The sequence below is a fragment of the Callospermophilus lateralis genome, chromosome 4 (genome assembly GCF_048772815.1).
Source record: "Callospermophilus lateralis isolate mCalLat2 chromosome 4, mCalLat2.hap1, whole genome shotgun sequence".
Taxonomy (NCBI): Eukaryota; Metazoa; Chordata; class Mammalia; order Rodentia; family Sciuridae; genus Callospermophilus; species Callospermophilus lateralis.
In genome coordinates this window covers 162,863,267-162,889,258 of record NC_135308.1, presented here as the reverse complement: position 1 = coordinate 162,889,258, position 25,992 = coordinate 162,863,267, and the positions used below count along the sequence as shown (strand labels likewise).

Here is a 25,992-nt window from a genome sequence, read left to right as displayed (position 1 = left end):
AAACTGTGCACGGGGAGGGCTGTGCATTCCCACCAGAGAGAAAGCAGGGCAGCCATGTCCCAGTCCTCAAGCAGCTTGCGACTTAGTAGTCAGGCACACAGTGACCAGGTCCTGCCCAGTGCTCAGACAGGGTCCCAGCTGGCAGTTCTGTGCCCACCAAGGTGCCCATGAAGGGTGGTATTAACAGACTAGACATGTGTCCAAGTGGCAGCCAGGCTCCGGTGGCTGAACCCACAGTTTGGGTGGAGGAGCATGGCAAATGGCATCCGGAGCACTGCCAGGTGCAGAGGTGGAGCCGGCATCCACAGAACCCCAACGGCCTGCCTCGCCCCCTCAGCCCTTGGTCTCCTTTTGGTGGAAATTCCTATTCCTGAAAGTCGGACGCCAACAGATGGGCTTCGCAAACCCAGCACGCCCCGCACATACAGTGGCGGGAGGGGCTTCCCAGGCCCGCGCTGGGCTGGGGTCGGGCCTGGGGGGGAGGGTCGGGCCAGGACTGCCAGGCAGCTGCCGCACCCCTGCTGACAGCTGGGAGCGCAGGGTCCACTGGGGAGTCACCGCCCACCCTCGCCGGACTTTACACGCAGACACAGGAAGTGCGGCGGCTCCCCACCCGGAGCCCCGAGGCTCCCGGGCTCCCCTGCACACGCGGAGAACACTTCCTGCCGTCACGCCCACCGGGCGCGTACGTGGAAGCGCCCCGGGCAGGGGGCCGCGCGCGGATTCCGCGCCGGCCCGGGCGCTCCGACCAACCCCCGGACTTCGCGGGCCTCGGTCTCCGCTCCGGGAACACGTTGCACTAAACTTCCCTCCGGCCCGCGCAACTCCGGCGGGCGGAGCAAGTTCTCCGCGAACAGCAGAGTGCGGTGCCCGGGCGCGCTCCTCGCTCGGGGCGGCCCTCGCCCGCGGCCAGGCTCCGAGGCCCCCTCCCAGGCGCCGGGACCCGGGAGGGCGCGGCCTTACCTGTTCCAGGTGGCGTTGGCGCAGGCCCGGCGCTGCTGTGTGCCCCGCTCGTCCGCGGCGGCGGCCGCCGTCTCTCTCTTGCCCAGGTCACTGAGGCTGGGCGAACTCATGAACTTCAACCTGCGGAGAGTCCTCATGGTGACCCCGGTGGCCCGCTCAGCGGCCACGCGTGCCCTGCGCCACGCCACGCCGCGGCCCGGCGCTGCGCCCTCTACAAGGAAACTTGGGCGGGAGCAGGAAGCCGAACGGCCCGGCGGGGTCCCGCCCCGGCCCCGCGCCTCCGCCCCGGGCCGCCTGCCGGCCGCCCCGCCGGGTTAATCATTGCTCCCAGCGGCTGCAGCGCGCACGGTCCGGGGCGCCTCCGGCACTGGCCCCGCGCAAACGCAGGCCGGGGGCGGAGCCCGGGGCGGGGGCGGGGCCTCCGCGAGGGGCGGGCAGGGGCGTGGACCAGCTGGGCGCGGGCTCGACGCCCCGCCCCTGGCGGCCGGTGCGTCCCTCGTTGCGTGGTCGCGGGGGTCACACTCAGCCCCCTCCCCTCTTCTGAGGGCCACACGTGCCCACAGGAAGCCAGCGCACGCAGGACGCACAGCCCCACCAACCACAGCGACTGCGGCCTGCGATCTCACAATCAAGCCTCTAGCCTTCACGCCTTCCTCCTCTGGCGTGCTCGAGGAGGCTGTGCCCAGAGACCCCGAGACCCCTTTGCTTGGCACAGGTTCCTCTGCAGTTCTCCCACAATTTTGGATCGAGGCTTTCAGCCCCAGAGGAGCCTCCGGCCAGGAGCCCCCAACGTGGCCCGTAGGACACAGACCCGCAGCTTCTGGCTGGCTGCCCGGAGGAGTTGCTGGACTGGGGTTTGAAGGAAGAGGGATTGTCATCCCAGAGCAGGGACCTGCCACGCTGTGGCGACCTGTTCCCCCAGGATGGTGGAAACAAGTGGGGTGTCCTAATCTGTGCCTGGGGCAGTGATTCCTGCCAGGGAAGCCGCAGCCTGGATGCTGCTGGTGTGCTGCTCAGAGCACTCTTGGAAGCTCCATTTCGCAACCCCGTTCCCCAGCAGAGACTGAGGCTCACAGTGGAACATGCCCAATGCTGAGCAGTCACCACGAGGCCAGGCAGGTCACCCACCGCCTGGCGGGGCCTTCCCTGCCCCATCTCCCGGGGTTCCCACAGGAGCTGACAGGCACCACCCCTTGCTGGAGGAGCCTGACCCCAAATGGAAGGGAACCTTGGAAGGAGCTGCTGCTCAGTTCAACCCAGCCAGCATTCCTGGGCGCCTACATCCCCCTGTCCTAGGGAGGCAGAGCCATGAGGGACCACTCCTGGCTCCCACAAACCTCCCACAGGGGCCTGTCACCCTGAGACTGAGGCCCTCATGAGCAACTTGAGCTGCCAGGAAGGGCCAGGATCCCCCTGCCCACAGTCGAGGACCCTGGGCTTGGGCACTCAGCACGCCTGGGCCAGGACCAGGGAGGACGGGACTGAGGTCAACAGAGGAGGCACTTCTGGTCTCTGTGCTGGAATGAAAGTGAGAGGGTGACCAGCCATCCAGGGCTGGAAGGGCAAGGCACGGAAGGTGGGCTCCTCCTCAGCAGGTGTGTGCATGCTCAGAGGCTGTCCCTGGGGAACCTCGGCTGGGGAAGAGGGGGGAGCCTGCCTGGTCACCTTCTAGCCACACCCTCAGGTGTTCAGGTCGCCATATGGGTGTTCTCCATCCCTGGCCAGGTGTCTCAGCAGAAGGAGGTTCCCACCGCACTGTGTTTACAACAGTGTATAAAAGTGCCACAGTAATTACTGGTCCGTATTTGGAAAGAGCACAACTGTGAGAATTTAGCCACCTGAAGACCAGCAGCTTCCCTGGGTCCCTAACAGGGCCATATCCACCACGCTGGCCTCGCAGGTGCCCAGGACCTGCTGTGTAGACTTAGACAAGCTGCTTCTCTTGAGCCTGTTTCCATGTGGAGGGGGTGGACACAGTTGTGACTCTCCCCTGAACCTGATGGCACTAGGCAAAACCCTCTTGCCCTGTCCACTGACCCCTCCTCCCTTCCCCAGCTCCTGGCATCTCTAGCCTGGACCACAGACCCCTCCTGACCACTCTCTGCCCCACAGGCTGCTCTCTCAGTGGTGGCCAGAGCAGCCCTCAGTACCTCCGGTGCTGCCCGTGTCACGGTGCTGCATAAGAAACCAGCCTTCAACCCTGTAGGGACCTTCAGGACCTGCCTGCTCCCCAGGCCCCAGAGCGTCCTCTCTGACTGACTTCGTCCTCAGTGAGGCTCAGGTTGGCCCTCCTGTCATTCGATGACTTTTTCTGACCTTGGCCATGAGCCAGGAGGGCAGGGACTATGACTGGTTCATCCCTGCATCCCTGGTCCACGCCCGCCCCCAGTCAATGCTCAACAGATACTTGGTTGAGTGGCTGCAGGATACACACTTATCTCACAGGAGGAACAGGTTAAATTAGACAGTACAGTGAAAAGGCTGAACCGAAGCCCCCACACCCAGGTATGAGACTGTCACATCTCTGCCACTGGTGCTAATGCAGCAGAGCCGCCAAACCTTTGGATGATGGTTGCCTTGCTGGGGCAGGGGAGGGCTGCTTTGTGTGCTCAGCACCTTGGGATGGGAGGAGCTGGGCTGGGGGAGATGGGAATGCTCTGGATGAGAATCCCAGGGAGAAGGAGGAGGGAGCGGGAGGGGAGAAGAGGGGAGGGAGAAAAGGGGAGGGAGGAGGGGGAGGGGAGAAGAGGGGAGGGAGAAAAGGGGAGGGAGGAGGGGGAGGGGAGAAGAGGGGAGGGAGAAAAGGGGAGGGAGGAGGGGGAGGGGAGAAGAGGGGAGGAGGGGGGAGGAGCAAGGAGCAGGAGGAGGAGAGGAGGGAGGAGGAGGAGTGAGGGGGAGGAGGAGCAGGAAGACAGAGCTCTGGGGCTCTGGAGGGAGGGGCTTCGGTGCAGGAGGATCAAGCAGTAAGTAATCCAGAAGGTGGGAAAGGCTGAGCAATCGCGAAGGCATCTCTCATGAAGGGAGTGTCACATGCCGGTCATCCCAGCCACAAAGGAAGCTGAGGCAGGAGGGTTCAAAGTTCAAGGCCAGCCCAAGGCTGAGTGAGATCCTATCTCAAAACAACCTTGTACAGGGGCTGGGACGTGGCTCTTTCGCCCACTTGTCCAGCACGGGGAAGGCCCTGGGTTCCATCCCCATTACTACAATCTCCGGCTGGTGGCAGAGGGTTGCTGTAACTCCACACACAGCCGGGAGTCAGGATGCAGAGCAGGTACAGAGGTGACGTGCCACCCTGCATTTGGCATGGCCACAGGCTTAGCTCCCTGGGCCTGGAACTCTGTGGTGGAGGCCATCACTAACCCCAGGGCAGGGGCCCACTGTGGAACTGGACTCCAGTTCAGGCCCGATTGTGCCCCGTGGGGCCTGCAGAGCAGCTGCCCACCATTGCATGGCCTGCAGTGGCTCCCTGAGACCATCAGAGGACACCTCTGTACCATCCCTGGGAAGGCTTAGGCCATGCTTCCCCTGCCCACTGGGTCCTCCATGCCCTTGTGGGGCCCTTTAAGCCTGATAGAGGGGTTGCGGGGTTGAGCAATGGTATTGCAGGACCTGGGCAGGACCCATCTAAGAGTTTCTGAGACTTCAGGGAAGGAAAATGCCTCTCTGAAGGGCATGGGAGGCAGGGGACACATTCACATACACCCAAAGCCACCAGAGCCACTCTGATCCAGAGCCACATCCTCTCCTCCCCCTGGACCCAAACTTTATCCTACCCCCGCCTGCCCAGTAGGGCGTAGGACCCCAGTGGCCAAGGGGAACCCGAAGAGTCCAGGACGTGTCCTGACAGGAGAGCAAGCCACAGGTGGGTGGTGGAGGAGGAAACCACGTAGCCCTGTCACCAAGTCAGGTGACCTCTAGGGCCTCAGACAGAGGTGAGGAACTGGCTCAGGGTGGCCTTAACTGTTGGCACAGGCCTGGGACCTGGGACAGTCTCCCTGCTGCAGGACTTGGCATCAGAAAGTCCCCATGGCTGGTCCAGGACGTCCCTTCCCGGCCCTGCTGGGACTGAACTCAGTCTTGGGGCGGCACCCAGAGTGCCAGCAACTGCTGAGGGGCACCTGAAGACTCTGGCAGTACCTGGGGGTCTGTGACCCTGAGCCTGGCCCAGCCCTTCACTTTACAGATGGATAGTCTGGCATCCGGGGACAGGAAGGGACCACAGGCAGTCAGTGCCAGTTCTCAAATGCAGACCCCTGGACAAGTTCACAATCTCCATGTCACCAGCCCCTTCTCCATGTGATCAGAGGGGGCAGACGCCTATCCTGAGGGGCCAGTTTAGGAGGGAGTCCTGAACAGGGCAGGGTGGCACTCAGACCAGGCCTCCCGAGTGCTCCCAGGGCTGCTGCTCCAGGTGACAGGCCCCAGGCACTGACAGAAGCTGGGGGTCACAGTCAGTAAGTGGCCGAGCTGAGCTGGGCCCTGTACCGAGTGGGAAGAGGCAGCCCCAGCTCTGTCATTGTCACCTACCTCAATGGGCACCCTGCCCTCCTCCTAGGTGCTGCCTGCTCCCAAGAGGCACTTCTGCCCCCCGGTGGCAAAGACTGGTGCTTCCCCAAAGCTGTTTCCCAAGTCCCTCCTGCACCTGCTGCTGCAGTCTCTGCCCTTGGGGATGGAGGCAGGGCACAGGGAGCCATGAAGAGGGCCTGGCTCTGCCCCTGGGCCTGTGCCAGCTCCCTGGGATGAATGGGGACGGTGACAGCACTGCCCTGTGAGGGCAATTCCCAAACATCGAGGGGGCTCCCAGGCTTGGGGACTGCTACTGCTATGGCTGAACACTGGGAAGGGACCCTGAGCCAGGCTGCTGATGCTGGGTGAACCCACAGCACCACAGGGACCCCAGCATCAGTGACTCTAGGCTGGTGTCCCCGTGCGTCCTGCTCTGGGCACCTACTCTCAGCGTGTGTCTCTAGGCCAGTGTGCAGGGCAGATGGGCATCCATCAGGCCCAGCAGAAGTGACAAATGGGGGTCTCATGGGCTCTGTGCCAAGCCTAGGGTGGGGGGTGGTGCCGGCACCAGTGCTGGGTGGGCTCTGCCCTAAGGCTACGCCACAGGGGATGTCCTCTCTGGTGGCCCCAAGCCAGCATCAGCTTTCTCACACACACTGGAGGTGAGCCACTTGCTTGAGCTGTGGGCTGGCAGCAGAAAGTGGCAGAGCTGCCAACTGCTGTTGGTGACAATGGCATCTCACTAGCACCTGCATGCTAGCAAGTGCTCCACCCCTGAGCTGCACCCCAGCCTGGTACAACTTTTACTGAGCATGTACTGCGTGCAGGTCCTGTTCTAGGTGTTGGGGTAGAGGGGGAACAAGAAAGACGGGGTGTCTGTAGCCTTAGCTGAGCACACAGCCCTATCTTCTCTCTGCCATTGGTACCTTGTCCACAGCCTCCTCAACCCCTGGGCAGCCCAGAGGCTTGGCCACAGATGGCCTTTCCTCAGGTCTTCCCTCTCCCAGCTGAGCCCCAGGACCCCACGGCCCCCCAAGCCCAGCAGGCCTGAGCTCGCCCCTCCCACTCCCCCTCCCTCGTTTCTGCTCCAAGTTCTGGGTGGGGTGAGTGGGACAACCTGACCTCATAAAGGCAGACCCTCCAGGCTCTTCAAGTCTCGTTTCCCATCTGTAAATAAGGCTGAGAACATCCAGTTTTCATCTTTTTAAAAAATTTTTGGTACCAGGGATTGAACTGAGGGGTGCTTAACCACTGAGCCACATCCCCAGCCTTTTCATGTTTTATTTTGAGGCAGGTTCTCACTAAGTTGCTGAGGCTGGCCTTGAATTTGCCATCCTCCTGCGGTAGCCTCCTGAGCCACTGAGATGAGAGGTGTGTGCCACTGCACTGGCTTGAGCACCCTGTTTCCAAAGATCCTCCAGGGAGAGTGTTTTATAAACCAGATGCAGGTCCATCAACAGATGGCCCAGGTACGCAGGCTCCTGTCAGCTGGAGCAGGAATCCCACAGACCAGGTCTGCTCCTGCCCCGCCACTACCTGCAGCACCCTGCCTCGTAAACCCAGCACTCAGCCACCTCCCGCCCAGCTAGTTGTGCCAGGGACCCAGCCAATGCGGCCCAGCATTACGAGAACTGTTTTCTCTGATCAGCATCAGGGACAGAGGCCATGCCAGCAGAAAGCTGAGGGGAGATCCAGACCAGCCCCACGCAGGGTCTGACCCTGCAGCCTGCTGTGCGGAGAACACGCTGCCAGCTGGCCTGGCACCCCGGGCCGAATCCAGACAAGATGGCCCACCTGGCGGCTGAACCCTGGGGCTCAGACCTCTGCCCTGCAGTGGGTTGAACTGTTGAAGTCCTACTACCCACTGGTGCTTGAGCATGTGACTTTATTGGGATGTAGGGTCTCTGCAGACGTCCTCAGGCTAAGATGAGGTCATGCTGGAGTGAGGCAGGTCCTAACACAGTGACCGATGTCCTTACAAGAAAGGCACGGAGATGCAGAGACCAGAGGTCAGGCCTCGTGATGATGGGGGTGGACATGTGAGAGTCACAGTGACCAGCCACAGGACACCAAGGAGTGCAGCCTGGGGCGGAGGAGGGGAGGAAGGGCCCTGGCTCTGCCAGCACCTCGCCTTCTGACTCCCACCTCCGCCGTGTGAGAAGGCGAGCTCCTGTCCGAGTCCTAGGAGGCAGGCTTATTGCTTTCCTCCAACAGGGGCTGCGCGCCCTGGCCTGGCTGTGGCCCCAGGAAACCTGCAGCCACCCAACACGCACACACTGGAGACCCCTGGCGTCCCCACCCCTGCATTCTGCGGCAGGGAAGCACAGCTCCAGGTAGCGGGCAGCGGGCGCTCACCCTGCCAGCTTAGCTCTGAACACCGGCCAGCTCGCACGACACAGGGCCCCCTCCTGGCCTGGACTCCCCCAGCAGCAGCGGCCCCATTCCTGGTCTGCAGTGCTGGGGGTGGACAGGGAACTCAACACTGAGCCCAGCCCCAGCCCTCTCTATTGGTGTTTTGAGACAGGGTCTCACTAACTCACCCAGGCTGGCCTCGAACTTGCCATCCTCCTGCCTGGCCTCTGGAGTCCCTGGGATCACATGTGTCCCTGCGCCCAGCCAGGCCCGTTCCCACGCCCACTGGGCAGACACGTGGGGTGAAGCTGCACTGGGCAGGCGCAGGGCTGGCGGGGCGCGGGCCTGCCTTCCTGCCCCAGGTCCCCAGGGCACCTTCCCTGCCGCAGCCTTTCACAGAAGAATCCTTGGAAAGGACACTGCTTAGGAAGCCAGAGCCCAGGCTGGCGCTGCCCCCAGACGAGGAGCCGACCACCCGTGCGCCTGGTTGGTGTGGGATCGGGCCCCAAGTCTTTCTCTTGATGATTGTTTCATCACATTCCACACAGCCCGCGACAGGCATTGCCGTTCCACCAGGAACTCAAGAACAGCAGCCCCGCGAGGTCTGGCGCACTCTCGTAAATTAAGCTCAAGGTTGTCCTGGGGCTGCTCTTGGGTCATTGGGCCCTGCCGATCCCCATATGGAAGCTCCCCAAGATGGCATTTAGCATGCCAGGCCCCTGGCGAAGACAGCGGGCCATGTCACAGGGTGGGGGAGGGGCTGGGAGTCCCCAGCAGGTGTGTGGAGTGAGCAGGAGCTGCAGCGGGTTCCCCGGAGGGGCTGGCAGGTGGGGGTGGGGCTGGCTGGGCCCAGCCCCCATGGGGTGGGAGGAGCGACCCCAGTGTGCCCCTCACTGAGGTCCCACCTCTGCCCAGCCCCAAGCCACTGAGGCAGACGCTGAGGGTCTCAATCCTGAGGTCGCTTGCAGAGTCACAGCTGGGGAGAGGCAGAGTCGGGACTGGCTCCAGAGTCCCAGTTCCAGCCTCCCAGATGGTCAGGTGTCCACCCAAGTCCTGACGGTGGCCCAGGCCTTGCCTGCCTGAGATCTGGGCAGAGATGGCCGGGCTTGGACTCTGCTGCGCTTTCCCTGGGTATCTGCAGCCTCCTGCCCCCTCCATCCTGCAGGCCCTGGGCTCAGGACCCTCCCAACCCAGCCTCCCTGGTTCCTGCTGGCGTCCACCTTCGCGTGGATCCAGAGTGGCCCTGCCCTGTCTACTCGTGGGCTCTGGGCCAGGCCCTCTGCCTGAGCGTTGGCTCTGTTTCCAAGATGGTGTCCCAGCCCCTCCGCAGCCTGGGCACAGCCTCCCATTCTGTCCTCTGCCTCTGACCTCCAGGCCCCGCTGCTCCCTCACTCTCTGCCTGCTTCCCGCCAGGCTTTGCCCAGGCCCTGCCCTGCCCACACCCTTGCCTGCTCTTCCTCCAGCGGGCGATCAGCCCTTCAGGGCAACCGTGATAGAGGGCAGTGAGAGCGTGTGGGACTTCACCACTCGGGAACCACCTGCGTGGGCTGACGACTTCTCTGTAATGTGCTGCAGTCTCCCCGTCTACAGAACGGGGGTCCAGGAAACCCTGCCCAGGTGCCCGCCAGGTGTGCCTGTGTTCAGGGGTGGGTGCTCCCTCCTCAGAAGACACTCAAGAGGCCTCTGGACGGAGCTCCTGCACCAGGCACAAGAGAGAGCCAAACGGACTCACTGGAGCTGAAGTTCCAGGCCACCAAGGCTCCCAACTGAGAGCTGTTCACCTGAGCTCAGCAGAGACAGAGGCAAGAGCCAACCCCCAACGAGCCATTCCAGCCACAGGACGAGGAAGTCCCCCTGCCCCAGGCTCCGCAAGAACAGTCAACCCTCTTTCTGTCCCTGCTCCTGCTTCCCTGGGCCCTCGGTGGGCACCGCCACCTTCTGTGCCCAGCGCGGCCCAGCAGGGACTCCATATGATGGAATGCAGTGCTGCCAGATTCTAGATCCCAAAGAAAAACCAATTAAGGTCCTCAGACGTGTTGAAATTCTGTCTTTTAACTCCGGTGTCACAAACTAGCCTACCCACCCTTCCAGGGTGGACTCTGGTCCCCCATGCCCAGGTGTCAACTTGCCCTGGGCCTCCAATGGGGAAGCAGCCCCCCCCTCTGCCTGCCTCCTCCCTCCCTCCACTGGTGGTAGGGCCTTGGGACTGTGCTTGCCTACCCCCTCAGACTGGGTGCCATGCGGCTTGTGTGCAGAGGAGGGAGGTGCACAGGCCACAGCTCCCCACCCACCCACCTGCCCCTGCAAGGCCCTTCCTGTGCCCCAGCTGCCTCCAGCCTCCCTTCCACCCTGGCCAGCTGGGCTCCTCCTGCCACCTGCACACTTCTCTCCCCGCCTGCTTCCCTGCCCCCACCCTTAGCCTCACCCCTCACCCACTGGAACAGAGCCACCTTCTCCTGTCCCCTCCTGGAGCAAAACTCCAGGAAAACTTTATGTCCCCACCTTCCCCAGCAGGGTTGCTGTCTTGGTCACCATGACCCCAGGGTGACAAATCCAGGGGTCTGAGCTCAGTCCCAAGACACACCCAGACCTGGAGCCAGCTCTGAGAGTCTTTGTTTACCCCACTTCTCTGTGCTGGAACTTCCCTGGGAATGACTGTCACATGCTGCCAGATGCCTGAAGGGTGCACCAAGGGACAGGCCCTGCATTATTACTCAAAGGTCCAGCAGGAATTTCAGAGCACATCAGGGTTCCTGATAAGGGGTGGAAGATCTGCAGGTGTGGGATGAGTCACAGGCTGTCGGTGAGGAGGGTGCTGGGTTCCCGCCACTGCAGAGATGACCCACAGGCCAGGCTCGGGACGGACATGGGGAGACGCCACAGGAGGGCCGTTCTTATACAGCCTCTTACACAGTGTTGGTCTTGGGAAGATCAGCAGAGCCAGCCGGTGGCCCCCACCTGTGATCCCAGATGCTCAGGAAGCTCAGGCAGGAGGATCACGAGCTCCTGGCCAGCCTGGATGACTTAGCAAGACCCTGTCTGGAAATAAAGACTAGAAGGACTGGGGATGAAGCTCAGTGGTAGAGCAACCTGGGTCCAATCCCCAGTCCTGGGGGTGGAAATCAAGAGAATCGGCTAGCCTGAAAGCTCCTACCTCCTGGGAGTGCCAAATAGGAAATGACCACCAGCTTGCAACAATGTGGGTCACAGCAATATCCCTGTTAAGACTAAACCAATGTCGCTGGTCACAATGGCGCACACCTGTAATCCTAGCGGCTCAGGAGGCTGAGACTGGAGGATCTTGAGTTCAAAGCCAGCCTCAGCAACAGTGAGGCACTAAGCAACTCAGTAAGACCCTGTCTCTAAATAAGATTCAAAATAGGGCTGGGGACGTGGCTCAGTGGCTGAGTGCCCCTGAGTTCAATCCCTGGTGTCCACCCCGCACATACACAAAAAAAGGCTATACCAACGTCATGATGCAGGCTAATATTATCGCCGAGGCTAATACATCCCAGGATGCCTACAGCGTATGTGATCTAACACCACAATACCAAGTGTGCCGTGAGCCTGCGTTGGGCAGGACCGCGCAGACACAGGGGTGGAGGCTCCATCTCGGTGCCTGGGTAAATGAGCCCTTCCTGCGCCCTTGCAGCAGCCCCGCCGGGTAGACCCTGCTGCTTCTGCCCATTTCAGACGAGCAGAGCAGGGCTCCCCTCCAAGGAGCTGTTCCAGCCGCAGTCCACCGAGAGCCTGCCCTTCCTCTCCCGTGCTGGGGCAGGGTGCATGTTGTTAACTCGGTGCCCGCTGGCTGCACTCTGTAATAGCTAAGCTGCAGGAAAACCTTGCCAACTGAGAACCTGCTGCGTGTAGTGAAAGAGCGGGCCTCACGGGACAGCGCGGGGCAGGGGGCACTGGCTCGCCCAGCTCTGCGCAGATCACGGGCCTCCGTCAGTGCAGCCTGAGAGGAACCCACTGCCGACCCAGAAAGAAGTGGGGACTGTGCCCGGAAACTGTGGCCACAGGTCACAATGCCTCCAGGGTCTGCAGAGCCTAACCCAACTGACACAGGGTGGCCCCTGGCGCTTACCCTAGGCTGCCGAGCAGAGCAATGACCAAAAGCCCCTGGGCTGGGCGGAGCGCGGGTGAGCCAGGCGCACCCGAGGCAGGGTTTGACCCCCAGCGCCAACACACACATAAAAATGGAAGCCTGGAAGGGGTGCCTGCCAGGGACCAGGATTCCCCCAGACAGCACTGCTGGAAACAGCCCCTCGAGGCGTGGAGACCCCGGTGGCCCAAGTACCGGGCCAAGTCCCCAAGACTGCAGCTGGGAATCCAAACCCAACCAGACAGGATGGAAGTCGGCGCCTGTCAGGGGCTTCGGGACGTGGCCTTATCATGGTGCCCCTCCAGGAGAAAGACTGGTGCTCGGGGACGGGGCCCTGGCATGGGGCCTGCCAGCCCCGGGAAGCTACCACCCTGTGCCAAGCCAAGGAGGAGCGGGGTGGAGGGCACCTCCCACGGCCTTGGCCTGAGTCCCTGGCCCACGTCCCTGTCTCTCCCCGGGTGTCCTGCAGTTTGCGTAAACAGCCCAGCAGCATAGGTAGTGTCCCCGAGTCAGGACACACTTGTCCCTGCTACACTTCTGGTGCCTTCCACCTCCCCTTCAGAAAGCCAGGCCCAGAGGCCGCTGGGGATTGTCTGGTCACGACGACCACTTGCTGTCCATTTCAAGACGTGGAGACCTGTGCACAGGGGTGGGACATGTGGGGCCGCCCAGGGCCGGCCTGTCCAGGCACAGGAGACGGGACGCTCCCGAGGCCCAGCAGGGCTGGCGCCGGCACAACCTCTCTCCTGCCCGTGCTCTGGGGGCACCCTGTGAGGCCCCAGATTCCACCCGCGTTTTTCTGACAAGGAAACCAAGACTCAGAGGAGAAGGTGACCTGGTCCTGATGCAGGGGGGTAAGTGACAGGTGCCAGAACCCAAGCCTGGCTGTGACCAAGCCCAGGCCAAGCACTGTCTCGGCCGCCTCCGCCCCCAGCCTCAGTAATCCCAGCGCTTCTCCTCCACGAGCGCCCGCCAAGCCCAGCCCGGGCCCAGGGCTGTCGCGGGGAGCCCCTTCCCAGGGACAGAGGGTAGCAAGGTGAGGACACGGAGGGGACTGGAGAGGGAGGAGGAGGCTGAGACTCAGAGCGTCACGTCACACAGGCGAAGGAGGGAGGTGACCCTCCGGCCTCCAGACACCCTCACCAGCCGTACCCCATCTGCAGCTGTGAACCCCCGACCTGCCCAGCTCAGGGGAGGCCCATGGCTGGAGTGGACCCCGCACCTGAGAGCTGGCCTGGGTTGGAGCCGAGGGCGCTGGGCACTCAGGTGAGGGAAGGCACGGGGCAGCACAGGGGCGGCCAGCCAGGCCCGCGGAAGGACTGATCCTGGAGGAATGCCCACCCCGCTGTCTTCTAACTGGCGCTGCTGCTGCCAGAGAGCACCGCCCCCCCGGGGTGATGACACGCCTCTGCGGGCTGCGTAGAGGGCAGAAGTGAGAGGCAGGGCCATCGGGACCCTCTCTTGGGGACGTGGCCTGAGGTTCTGGGGTCCCAGATGAGAAGCCAGCCCTGCCCAGCCTGCCTCCAACCCGGGCTCCTGCACCCCATCAGCTTGACCCTTGGCCCCACTGCTGAGCGTGGCTGTGAGGATCCCGCCAGCCACTGTGGTCGGAGCAGATGACAGGGGCCTGCAGAGGACCCAGCCCGGTCCTGAGCTACGGCTCTGACCAAGGGCAGACAAGTCCCCTTCACTTGGGAATGAGCTCAACGGCAGGTGGCCAGCGCCCACATCCAGAACCGAGGCCCACTCCCCTCCCAGCGGTCCTTGAGCAAGGCGCCCATCTCCCAGATGGAGGGACTGAGGCTGGGAGAACACGGCCCTGGAAGGCAGGGGTGGGGGGACTGCCCGCAGGGGCAGGACCTGAGGCTGGCTGGGCCCACCCCCCGGCAGGAGCCCCTGAGGCCACAGGTGCCTGAGGTGACCCACAGGTCACCTGCAGCAGGAGCTGGCGAGTGGACACAGCACCTGCCCTCCCCTGGGGGGCTGGGCATGGGGTTGGCTTTGCTCAGCCACCTGGCCTGGGCTGCCGAGGGGCTTCTCAGTGCCAGTTCTGGCAATGACTGTTTTGTGTCCGCGAGGCCTGGCTCAGGCGCAGGTGCAGGTGGGGTGGGGCCGAGCAGTCACTTCTGCTCCCGGCCTCTGTTCCAGCCCACAGGGGTCTCCCCAGACTCAGGGGGCAGGTGACAGGAAGAGGCTCTCCCGGGCTTCGCTGCAGAGATGGGGCCAGCGGTGGCCATGGGAGTGGGAGCACCCAGCCCCTTGCAGGAAGCCCAAGCCGTCAGCTCCCAGGGTGTCTAAGGGGAGAGGAAGGGGAACCAGGAGCCCCCTAAGGTCACCAGAATGAATGGAGCAGAGGAAGACTTCCGGTGAAAGGCACTGTCCCTGGAGGCCGGGCCCAGTCCACGTCCACACACTTGCCCTTCCCCTGCCTGGAATGACCCTTCCCTAAGCCTAATTGACTGGTCAACTCCTGCTCATCCTGCGACACCCTGCTTGGGGGATCTGATCCACTGAAGCCTTCTGTATACGTGCACACAGCAGAATTTGGAAGCAACACTGCCGGCCACCCACGGTGGGCACACGGCTGGGGAGGCTCCGAGAGGCCCGGGACTCTGCAGAGAGGAGCTGTCCCTCCCTGGCTGGCTCCGCTGTCAGTCGGGCTCACGGCCGCTTGCTCCCAGCCACACCGAGCTCATGCTCTCGGGATTCCTGGTGGGGCGTCAGCAGCCCCTCACCCAGGGGCGGGCAGTGGGCAGCGGGCAGCACAACGTGCAGCGGGCACCGGCCCTCTGCCTGTCCTCCTGTGCCCGACACCTGCCCGCCCTGGGCTAGGCGCTGGATTCAGACCCCACCTCATCACGACAGCGGCCCTTCCCGGGCCTTCACAGCAGCTCAGTGAGGAGGGCAGAGGGTCCTCGTCCATGGGCACATGGAGGCCGGTGGGGCCCATGGGGAAGGACGGGGGCCGTCGTGGACCTGGCGGCCGGGTCCTCCTTCTTCCCCTCACATTCACCTGCCCTCTGCCGACAGGGCGCCCTCAGCACCTCCCATGCCAGGAGGGGACGTCTGAGCTGGGGACAGAGCCCTTCCCCTCCCCACATCCTCCAGGGAGGGACCTCTTGGTCTCGGGGCCAGCAGACCAGGGAAAGGTCCCTGACCTTGACTTCGTCTTCACGGAGGGCTGGCTCCTGTCCTACCTCCAGGGACAGCAGAGGATGCCTCACTGTCCTGGCCACGCCGCTCTGTGACCCCGGGGGGCAGAGGACACCTCGGCCGGGGGGAGCAGGTCAATCCAAGGGCCAGGCTGTGCTGTCCCTCTGTACCGTCTCCTAGCTCTGTCCCCTTGCTGGTCCTCACCCTGGCCTTGGCGGCCCCTGCACAGGGGGCTCCCCCAGGCCCCCACCTCCATGCTCTGGACCCAAGGGCCGCTGAGGAGGGCAGCTGGCCTGGTCTGCTCCCACTTGGTCCCTCAGGGGCCTCGCTGTCCCGGCCACTCAGCCCAAAAGGGCTCCACACAGCAGTGTCCTCTGGGCTCAGTGGCTGGTCTTCTCCAGCTGGCCTGGCTCCCGCGTGGGGAAAGCAGCCGACTAAGTGTCCCGCCCTCCCAGAGCTGGGCTGCACTGACATCTGCTGGACTCTGGAAGGCTGCTCCGCTCACCTGGCTTAGCAAGCCTCCAGGGTCCCTAGGACCTGGTTCGCAGAGGCCTGTGCAGCTCCAGGTGCGTGGAGCCTCACACCGAGCTGGGAGGGGACTGTCCCCGCCATCTGCAGACGGGACAGGAGGAAGAGGAGAGGCGTCTCCTCAGTCCAGGAGCAGCTGGGCACCGACATGTGTGTCCCTGGCCACTTCCCCTCTCTCTTTGCTGCTTGGTTACCACTAGGTGAGCGGCCTCCTGCCGTCAAGATCCTCTGCCTCACCTTGGCGCCACAGCCGCGGGGCCGGCCAGGGACTGCCCCCTCTGAAGCCAGAGCCAGGCAGGTCTCTCCTCCTTTAGGCCGATTGGCCCTGGCATGTTGTCGCAGCGATGGAGCGGCACCAGGAGAGAGGCCGGCTGGGGCGGCCGGGGCGGCCGGGGCTGGAAGGCCTGCATGCTCAGGGCACCAGGGCCTAGATGTGGGCCTGGCCCCAGTGGGGACTTGGAAATGACGGGCCACCCACAGGGTTCCACTGGCGCTGTGTGTGGCCAGCTCTTTCTCCTGCCCATGGCCACTGTGCCGGTGGCTCCAGGGACCTGAGCTTCCCCCCAGAACCCCGAGCACCTTAGGAAAAACTTCCACTGGAGCCAAGATGGTCTCCAGGCCCTCAGGCACTGGCTCCTGGTTATTTCCGGGGGGACCATCAAGAAGGGCTGCTGCCTTTCTGGAAACCAGAGCCAGTTCCGAGGCCGATGTGTGCCTGCCAAGCATCAGCGGATGTGAGGACAGGACAGAGCTCAAGAAGCAGAGTTCATTCCCCAGCCATGAGTCTGAGAGTAAGCTCAGAGAGGCACAGCAACCTGCCTGAGGTCACACAGAGTATGCAGGCCCAGTGGCTGAACGTACTCCTCTCGTGTTCTGGGGGCTCCCCGTACTCTGCATGGCATAAGCTCCCTCACCAGTCCCCAGGCCCTAGAGTGCTGGCCCGTGGCCAGGGCACCCAGAATGTGTGTTATGAATGATGAAGGCCCGGCGCCCTGCTGCTCTCCCCAGCGCGGCGTGGGAAGGAGCCATCTGCTGGTGTTGGTGCTACTCTAAAAACCAAAAGCACAAACCTCGAGCCACAGCAATGTCACACCAGGGCGGCGAACAGCTGGTCCTGACTCTAAGCTAGAACCGGGTGGGCTCCCAAGGGACAGGCCTTGGTCAGACAGACACCCCTCAAATCTCCACATGGCCACTAACAGCCCCGAGACCTGGACACCTGGCACCCCACAGGAGCCTCAGTGTCCCCACCACTGGACAGAGACATACACGGACTTACCTCGTGGGGTGTCCAGAGGACTCAGGGGGTGGGATGCTGTAGGGGTGCAGCCAGGCCCCCGCGTCTCCTCCCTGCACCCTGGCCAAGGCTGCACTGTCCCCTGGTGAGGTCTGAGGCCACCTGGCCTTGTGGAAGCCAATGGCTTACACATTATGTGGCTTCCACGTGGCCAAGGGGCCAGGAGCGGGGCGGGTGGCTCCCGGGGCACCCTGTGACTCAGCAGAACTCAGCGAGGCCACAGGCCCAGGGTGGCAGCCGCCCCCAGCTGTGTCCTGGGCAGGGAAGCCCAGCCGCCCGAGCTCCTGGTAAATATTTTATTGCTGCTCACGGAGCAGTCCCCAGAGAGGAGCCTGCAGTCCAGCCCACGGAGCACCCCCTCCTGTCTGCATGGAAGGACATACGGGGAGGCACGGGGACCAGGACCAGGCCACCCACTCCTGCCCAGTGACTTCAGGTCAGCTCGGCAGCCCCCCTGGAGCCTCCGTACCTGTGCCCGTGGATGGAGAGCCCCACTCCTCTTCATCCCCAAGACTCCAGCCTCTGCCCCTGGCCTGCTGTCCCCGTCCTCCCTCCCCCAGGAAGCCAGAGAGACCCAGGCGCAAGCCCAGCCCTTGCCTATCTCCTCTGTGTGACCCTGGGCAGGCCCCTGCCCCCTTGGAGCCTGGCTCTATGATGGAGCTAAGGGCCCATTCCTGGGCCAAGTGAGGCTGATAATGAGAGTGTCCCCAGCACCTCACCAGGGCTGTTCAGGGTAGGGGACACGGAGCGTAGAAGTCAGGTCCAGGGGCAGGACTTGGGGACCCACAGTCTGCTGGCTGCTTGCAGAACCCCACACTTCATCTGGGGGGATGGGGCTCAAGTAATGGTGACCACCCAACAGCAGCCACAGCCCCACCAGAACAAGGGCCGGAAGCCGCCTGCCACGTGCCCGGTGCTCACGTCCCGGGTGCCCACGTCCCAGGCCCTCGCTGAGCCTCCCAGGGCCTGGAATGCCATGTTCGTGCTCCCGTCTGACAGCAGAGCAGAAGGTGAGAGGCAGTGCGGGCCCTGCCGAGGTCACACAGCTTTCCACTGTCCACCTAGGGGCCCTCCAGAGGGGTACGTCTGGGGGCATGGCGACAGGACAGGGTACTGCACAGCTGCGATTTAGGATCACCATGATTTAGGAGCCCGCGGGCTGCCAGGGAGATGCTCGCGCCACAGTGAAAGCAGCAGCCACCTTGTCACAGCCGTGGTGTCACAGGGAGGTGGTGACCCCAGGCAGAGACAGCCCCTCTCAGCACGTGCTCACTGAGAGGCTGTAAAGGGATAACAGAAATGCCACTGTCCAGGGAGCGAGGCCACCGGCGGCCCCCGAGCCTGGGGTCCTCCCCAGGCGTCACACAACACAGCCACAGCAGCTTTACAGTTCGCTTCTCCTAGAGACAGGATGGGTCCCCCAGGATTCACTGAGCACCTACTGTGCGCCCTGCTTGCCCAGAGTGGTCTCCCCCTCACCCTCGGGTCTGGTCTGAGGGGGACAAGATGGGCAGCTGCTGGGACGGATGTGAGGGCCACTCTGCTGCCCATGGAGCCTCTGACCCAGCGGGGCACAGCGGAGCTCTGGCCCCCTTCTTCCACGTGGTGCCTGCGGCGCAGGGACCATCACCACCACCTGCCCACGCCCCCCAGCACCGTGTGGCGGTGAGCTCCCCGGGGGGGACTGGAACTCTGGTCTCACAGTACTGAACAGGGCCTTGCTCCAGGGCTGGGCCCACTCTTGCCCCACATCTGGGGCCTGGGTTCTCCTGTGGGTACCAGGGCGGACGGACGGATTATTCTGGAGAAACTGCTTTTGCAACCTGATAATGGCCTTAGCCAGCAAGCTGATGGCACGCAGGCACAGCCTGAAGAACCTTCCAGAAAATGAGCAGGCTTACACTGGCATCTGAGGAGCCCACGGGGTGCCCTGCATGATGGCTTCTTAGCATGTGTCCTCACCCTCAAGCTTGCCTCTGGTGGGGGGACAGTGGCTACTTGCACACCTGGTGCCAGAGACACCCAAGTGCAAGCCCAGCCCTTGCTCTTGCGTATCTCCATTCAGCCACTTGGTCTCTCTGGGCCTCAGTCTTCCCCTCTGTTAATGGGGCATGTCCATAAGCACCCCCTGGGCTGGCCAGCAGGAGCCAGACGGAATCCCGGGAAGCCTCCAGGCCTGGCACACGGCAGGTGTTCAGCAGATAGCAACCCCCACCTCCAGGGGAAGCCCACGCTGTGGGGTCAGAAGTGAACGGATGTCCTCTGTGCTGCGTGACTGTCTTTTACAAAGGGACAGTCCTGTGCCCTCCTACATGTCCCAGCATGTAGAGAGCCTCAGGACACAAGAGCACACTCTTCCTCTGTCCCCACCGCTCTGGGGTAAGGTGCAGAGCCGGGCATCCATGGAGGCTGCCCTGTGCCCTGAGGCGTGCTGCGCAGAGGTGGGTACCGGACACTGACGCTGACCCCAACCCAGCAACATGCTCTTTCTATTTTATTTTGAGATGGGGTCTCACCACGTTGCTCAGCTGGCCTTGAATCTGCCATCCCACTGCCTCACCACCTCCCTCCCAGTAGCTGGGGTTACAGGTGTGTGCCACCGTGCGGGGCACAAGATCAACGCTGCTGCAACTCTGTGCCACTCCAAACAGTGCTGCCAGAGCCTGTCCCCATAGCACCGCCTCACTGCTTCATGAACAGGACGCTCCTGCCAGGGCTGTCCCAGCACCTGACATGGCACCACCTGATTCTCGTGACAACCCTATGAGACAGCTGCTGCCACCATCATCATTTTGTAGACAAGAAAGGAGGCAGAGGATGGGGATCTTGTCAAGGCCACACAGCAGAAGAGTCGGGGTGCACTCAAACTTGGGTGGCCTCAGGACTTGCACCCTCAATCACCAGGGCTGTCTGTCCCAACCCAAATTCTGCAGGAGAGGACAGTGGCCTCCCAGGGCAGGTGGGCTGGACTCTGTATGGCACACTTGTCCCTCCCCAGCTCCCAAAGCTCTCTGCTCTGGGCCAACTGGCTGAGAGTCTCAGGCCAGAAGTTCTCCAAGGTTTGAGATTTCCAAAGTCACCAAGAAATATGCTCTCCACAGAGTTCAGAGACCCAGGCCAGCAGGCACAGTGCACACCGGCCCCCTCCCCACTCCCGGGAGGCTGAGGCAGGAGAATGGCTTCAGCCCACGAGCCTGAGGCCAGCCTGGGCAACCCAGCGAGACCCCTCTTGAAAGAAAAAGTGCCCCCTCACTATCCCACCAGGTGCTCCTCCACCAAGAGGGGCATGGCCACAAGAAAAAGGGGATGTTGTATTGTCACCAGGAAGCCACCTCCTTGCTCCACCAAACCCTGTCTTCACAGTGGCCCAAGCTTCTCATTCACATCCCATCTCCAACCTGGGAGATGGCCAGTCACGCTGGACACAGGACCCCGGGGCTGGCCTGGGCTTCGGGGTGGAATGCCTGACCCTTCTGTCTGACCCTGGGGCTGCTGCTGCCACCCTCTGACCTGTCCTGCTCTGAAGCCACATGGCATCTGTGGCCGGCCCCCTCCTGCGAGGTGACTGGCGGCTGCCTTGCCATCTGCCAGGCCCGGAGGTCTTGGTAAGGGAGGGAGCGGGCAACTGTTCCTGTCCCCAGGCCTGCCGTGAGCCAGGAAGCTGGCAGCACACCACGCCACCAGCCACAGCTCGGCGTCCCCAGGCAGCTCTGCTCCACCAGCCCCAGGCCTTTTAAGCATCCATTAGAAACAAAAGGGCCGCAGCCCGGAGCCTCCCCTCGGCAGAGGAGGCCAGCCACACACCGTCCCCATCACCAGACCATCACAACAGCTGCCTCCTGCGGAAGCGCCAACCGTCTTGGGACTGTCACACCCACATCACAGTGCTCCTGAGGGGCCTGGCATCGCACTCTGTTGGACCTGCCCTATGACCCCAATGTGGAGGAGGGTGACTGTTTTCAGATGAGGACACTGAGGGCCAGAGAAGCAAAGTGACTTGCCTAGGGCCACACAGTCGGTCGGCCATGGACCTAGCACACTGACCTAGGTGGCCTGGCTCCACAGCAACCCCACCCCCATGATTTAAACGAAGGGCTTGGAACACCAGGCCACCAGCGGGAACCACCCCCCGGGAGGTCAAAACAGAGGTTCCTCCCCTCTGCCTGGTGGGGAAGGGTGAGCCCAGAGAGGGGCCAGAGCTCACCCAGGGACACAGCAAAGCCCTGGCCCCTAGGGTGGGTCCTTCTGGGTGTGCCCCAACGCCTGCCAGCCACAGGCAGGTAGATGACCTTGTCCCTCTTATCCAACTCCACCTCCCAGTGGCACCCACCCTGAGTGCACTTCAGAAGGGATCCAGGGACTCGTGAAACGCAGATTTCTGGTGCCCTCATCAGCTGTTCAGGACAGGGGCCCAGGAATCTCCATCTTATCAGGCAGTGTCATTAAGGAGGACGGTCAGGTGGTCCTCTCTTGGAGAGCCCAGAGCTCACTCCCAAGAAGCATTTTCTGAGCTGGGCCCCGTGCAGGGCCATAGGGAAGATCCAGTCCTGGAAATGGGCCTCGGCTTTTAGAATCCTGGGCACTTAACTAGAGCTGTGCTGTCAGCAAGAGCACAGCTAGCCACTCCACAGCGATGTCATGCCATGCTGTCCCCAGGGCCACTCACAGACATCACTCCACAGATGGGGAAGTGGCCCAGTGGTCAAGGCTGGGACCAAATGCTATGACTCATAGGCCAGGGACCCTCCCCTAGCCCAGAGCCTCTTCCTCACCTTGGCTCTGGTGGAAAAAAATCTTAGAAAGCATCAGGCCTGCTCATGTCAAGAGGACCTAATGATAGATCCCAATCGGCCAGAGGCTCAGACCCCTGGCCAGGCACATCTGTCCCCACGGGTCCCAGGGTAAGGAGGGGTCTCCTGGTCCTGACCACACAGACCCCTTAGGTGCTTAAGCCCTAGGCCTCTGCCCGGGGACCTGCCTGGCGACTCAGACCTGCCTCCATCCTCTCCGCAGTGCCAGCTCCCTGCCAGGAAGGTGGCTGGAGGCCCAGGCCAGAGGCCAGAGGGCGGCTGCAGCCTGAGCCGGTCCAGGGCTCTGAAGGGGCGGGTCTCCTCCCTCGACCATCTTTGTTCGCTCTATTAGGGGGCAATGGCGAGGGAGGGGGGAGCCGCGGAGCCGAGGGGCGGAGTGGCAGGGCGATCGGATGACAAGGCGGCCGGACAGGGGTCTGGACGCGGCCCCGGAGACCCACCCGCAGAGATCACGAGAAGCTCAGAGACAGAGAGAAGCGGCGGGGAGTCGGGGCCCGAGCTCCAAGGTCCGCGGAGACACCGGACCGGGGGCCGCGCCTGCCGGCAGCTCCCACCCGACCCCTACCCCGCCCCGCGGCGGCTCTCGGCGCGACACACGCGCGCACACCGCTCCCGCGGGCCCTCGCCCTCCGCGGGGCGCGCGTGTCCCCAGGCCCCTCCAGGACCGGCCTCGGCCCCGCCGCCGCTCACCTCGGTCCCCGAGCCGCCGCCGCCGCCACTGCCGCCGCCGCCGCCGCCGCCACCGCGCAGAGCTGAGCCGGGCAGGGGGAGGGGCCGCCGAGGCCCCGCCCCGCCGAGGCCCCGCCCCGTCCAGGCCCCGCCCCTGCCTAGAGCCCGCCCCGGCCCAGAGCCCTCCCCAGACTCGTCCTCAGCAGCTCCAGCCTTGCCGAGGCCCCGCCCCAGCCCATCAAGGCCACGCCCACGCATCAAGGCCCCGCCCCAGCGCATTAAGGCCCCGCCCCCATCCCGGCAAGACTGGGAGCAGCTGGGGAGATCGAAAGGGGACTCATCCACCGGTCTAGCTCGGCGCACGCTGTCGGGGGCGTCTGAGGCTCTGTGTCCAGGAATGCCGGAACCCACCCCTAGGCCGTTCTCTAGGCCCCCCCAGCGCCCATCTGAAGCCAGGCCTGAGCCTGGAGCCAGGAGCTGGAGCCAGGAGCTGGAGCCAGGAGCTGGAGCCAGGAGCTGGAGCCAGGAGCTGGAGCCAGGAGGGAGAATCCCACAGACCGAATCCTTGTCCTAGGTCCCAGCGTCCAGCAGGCGGAGGGAAGATAGGGCAAACACAGAATTCCCTTCTGAACATAGGCCAGGGCTGTGGCTCTCAAAGGGTGGCTGTGCCCTGCCCCATCAGCATCACCCTGGTTAGAAGTGCAAATTCTCGGGTCCCACCCCAGACCTATTGAATGGCTGAGGGCTCCGTTTATCCTGAAGTTTGAGAACTGCCCTGGTGGAAATATTGACACTCTTAACTCTGCACCCTGCATCCAGCACCCATATCTAGGATCTGACAACCCACACCCTGTACCTTGAAAAAGTTCCCCTGTTTTCTTGTCTTTCCATTGTAATGTGGTGAGGTGGGGGAGGGGCCGTGGCTTCTGGACCAGGAATTCCCTGGTAGAACTGACCCCCAAGCTGGATGAAGCCGAGAAGCCCAGCCCGAGACCAGGGTGCCTGTGTGGGGACATTCAGTGGTGAAGGTACTGATTATTATGTGTTTTCATGTACAAAGATTACTTTCAACTTTTAGAATACAATTGTGCAAATATTTGTATTCATGTTCAGTACTAAAAACATATTAACCCTCTCATTGCTGTGCTTATTTGAAGCTAAGACACCCAACCCCAGAAGCAGTGTTAGCATGGGTCAGGTGACCACACTCCAGGCAATGGGTGACCCAGCCAGGTACCCTCTGGGTTAGTGTTGTCCACAGAGTGCTCTGGGAATAAGCAAGTCTGGGTGGAGGGCAGGCTAGGAGTCCCAGAGAGAGGAGAGGGTATCTGGACAGCGGGTAAGTGGAGCAAACCTTGGGCTGAGAGTACCAGGAGGTGTCTAGTCTAGGTCAATGGAGCCTGAGGGGTGCTACAGGGAGTCTGGGGTGGGGTCCTTGAGGTACCAGAGAGAAGTGCAAAAAGTTATCCTAGCCTCAGAGGCACCTTTAAGGTCTTCCAATCTAGCCTCTTAGTGCTTGCTCACAAGGACCCACCCTTTTCTTTTTAAAAAATGGAAAGTTTGTGTTTGGGGATAATTGCAGATTGACCTGTAGTTACAAGAAATAATATAGAACAACCTTTTGCACCAGTTTCCCCATTGGTAACGTTTTGCAAATGTCTGAGGTCACAGGACATTGACATCAATACCAACAACATGTGGAGCATCCTGTAACCACAAATACTGCCCCCCAAACCCCATGTGACGCTCTTCCTCCCTCCCTGCCAGCTCCGGCACCCACTCCTCTGTCCTCCATTTCTTTATTTTTCTCATTTTAAGAATGCCATGTCAATGCAGCCATATAGGATGTCACCTTTGGGGGTTGGTTTTTTTCACTCATTCCTGGAGATCCTCCCAAGCGGCTTGGTGTATGGATAGTTTGATCCTTTGTATTGGAGAGCTGTTGACTGTGGCATGGATGTAGCCCAGTTTGTTTAACCATTTGCTTGTTGAAGGACATCTGGGTTGTTTCCACTTTGGGGTTGTTAAAAACAAAGCTGCTATAAACACTGTAGAGGTTTTTCGTGTGAACATACGTTTCCATTTGTCCGGGAAAAATGCCCAGGAGTGTAATTTCTGGGTCGTATGATAGTTGCTTATTTAGATTTTTAAGAAACTGGAGCACGGATTTCCTAGAGAGTGGCCTCACTTTCCATGGGACTCACAGGGTGCGAGTGGCCCAATTCCTCACATCCTCACAAGCATTTGGTGTTGCCGCCCGCCCTGTTTGTTTTTTTACTCTTCTGATAGGAGTGTAGTGACCATGTGAATTTCATGTGCCTTCCTCTGATGGCTAATGAAGGTGACCTTCTGAAAAGATGATGAGTTTATTTGTCATCTGTAAATTTTTTTTTTAGTGAAATGTCTGTTCATGCATTTTACCCATTTTCTAATTGGATTTCTTTAAATGTTGATTTCCAAGGGACCTTTATGTACTCTAGATACCTGTCATTTGTTGGATATGAGGTTGGTAAAGATTTTCTCATGATTCATAGCTTGTCTCTTCATCCTCTTGATGGATCTTTGGCAGAACAAAAATATTTGATTTTAATGAAGTTTAATGTATCGATTTTTCCTTCTGTGAAACAAGCCTCGTTTCTACTTCCTGCCAGAACGTGAAGCCGTGCTGGCCAGGGGCAGGCGGGACTGGGTGACCGTCTGTCACGCAGGCCCCTGCCCATACATCTTAGGGCCAGCTTTGTCTGCTGGCCTCTGACCCTGCAGGGGACAGAAGCCATGTGGACCAGCCCCACGGGGCCTGGACACAGCAGGATCCTGGCCTGCAAGGGCAGCAGTGGAGTAGGTGGGGCCGAGCACCCACCCTGCATACCTCTGTGACCCCAGCGAGCTTGGCGAGTCCCCAGAATGTGGGCATTGAGTCGCCAGGCGCTCCTGCACCTCCCATCTGCTGCTAGAAGTATACGGACACTCTCCTTCAACGTTCCAGTCCTGGGCCTGAGGCCTGCTCAGTGACAGTGGGACACTTGCTGTGTGCCAGGGGTTCTGCCGGGTCTTGAATGCACTGTCCTATGTGGTTCCTTGGGACCTTCTGAGGTAGCTGTTATCATCCTCCTCATTTAAGAGGTCAGGCATCTGGGGCACAGAGAGATGAAGTAACTTATTCAAGGTCACACAGCTTGTAGGTGGTGGAGCCAGTAGTGAAGCCTAAACTCCTGGACTACAGAGACTGAGAGGCTATTCTGGGTGGCCATCCAGTTTATTGTCCAAATGGTGTCACTTTAAGAGGGGAAGGGGGCAAAGCAGCAGGACATCTGGGTATTCTGAGTGGGCATATGTGGCTCTGTGCACTTAAAGGAGCCTTTTAAGGATTTCCAAGGATTAAGGTTCCCCCCAGTCCTAGTAGAGGCCAGCTTTGTCTGCTGGCCTCTGACCCTGCAGGGAACAGAAGCCATGTGCACTGGCCCCACAGGGCCTGGACACAGCAGGAGCCTGGCCTGCAAGGGCAGCAGCTGGAGTAGGTGGGGCCTTTTAAGGATTTCCGAGGATCAAGGTTCCCCCCAAATCCAAGTAGAGCTTTGGTCAATGCTGGTGCCACCAGGGATGCAGGA

At 61.7% G+C, this 25,992-nt stretch overlaps 1 protein-coding gene and 1 long non-coding RNA gene across 4 annotated transcripts in view; one reads left to right on the top strand and one right to left on the bottom strand.

Moving 5' to 3' along the window:
- Prr5 (proline rich 5) overlaps positions 1-22,465 on the bottom strand; it is a 45,452-nt gene extending 22,987 nt beyond the window's left edge. The window contains exons 1-2 of one of the 2 annotated variants that reach the window (XM_076853371.2): positions 22,406-22,465; positions 964-1,083 (exon numbers count right to left, since the gene is read on the bottom strand). In XM_076853371.2, coding sequence (XP_076709486.1) covers positions 964-1,073 — 110 coding nt within the window. In that variant the 5' untranslated portion in view covers positions 1,074-1,083; positions 22,406-22,465. Of the gene's footprint in view, positions 1-963; positions 1,243-22,405 lie in introns of those variants that run through there. The other variant, XM_076853372.2, reaches the window with a different exon arrangement.
- On the top strand, positions 8,172-9,851 carry LOC143397293 (uncharacterized). 2 transcript variants are annotated; one of them, XR_013091151.2, is made up of 2 exons: positions 8,172-8,423; positions 9,285-9,851. It is a non-coding gene; the product is annotated as an uncharacterized LOC143397293 (long non-coding RNA). The 2 variants fall into 2 exon arrangements; XR_013091150.2 differs by having other exon boundaries at positions 9,235-9,851.
- Positions 22,466-25,992: the final 3,527 nt, after the last annotated feature.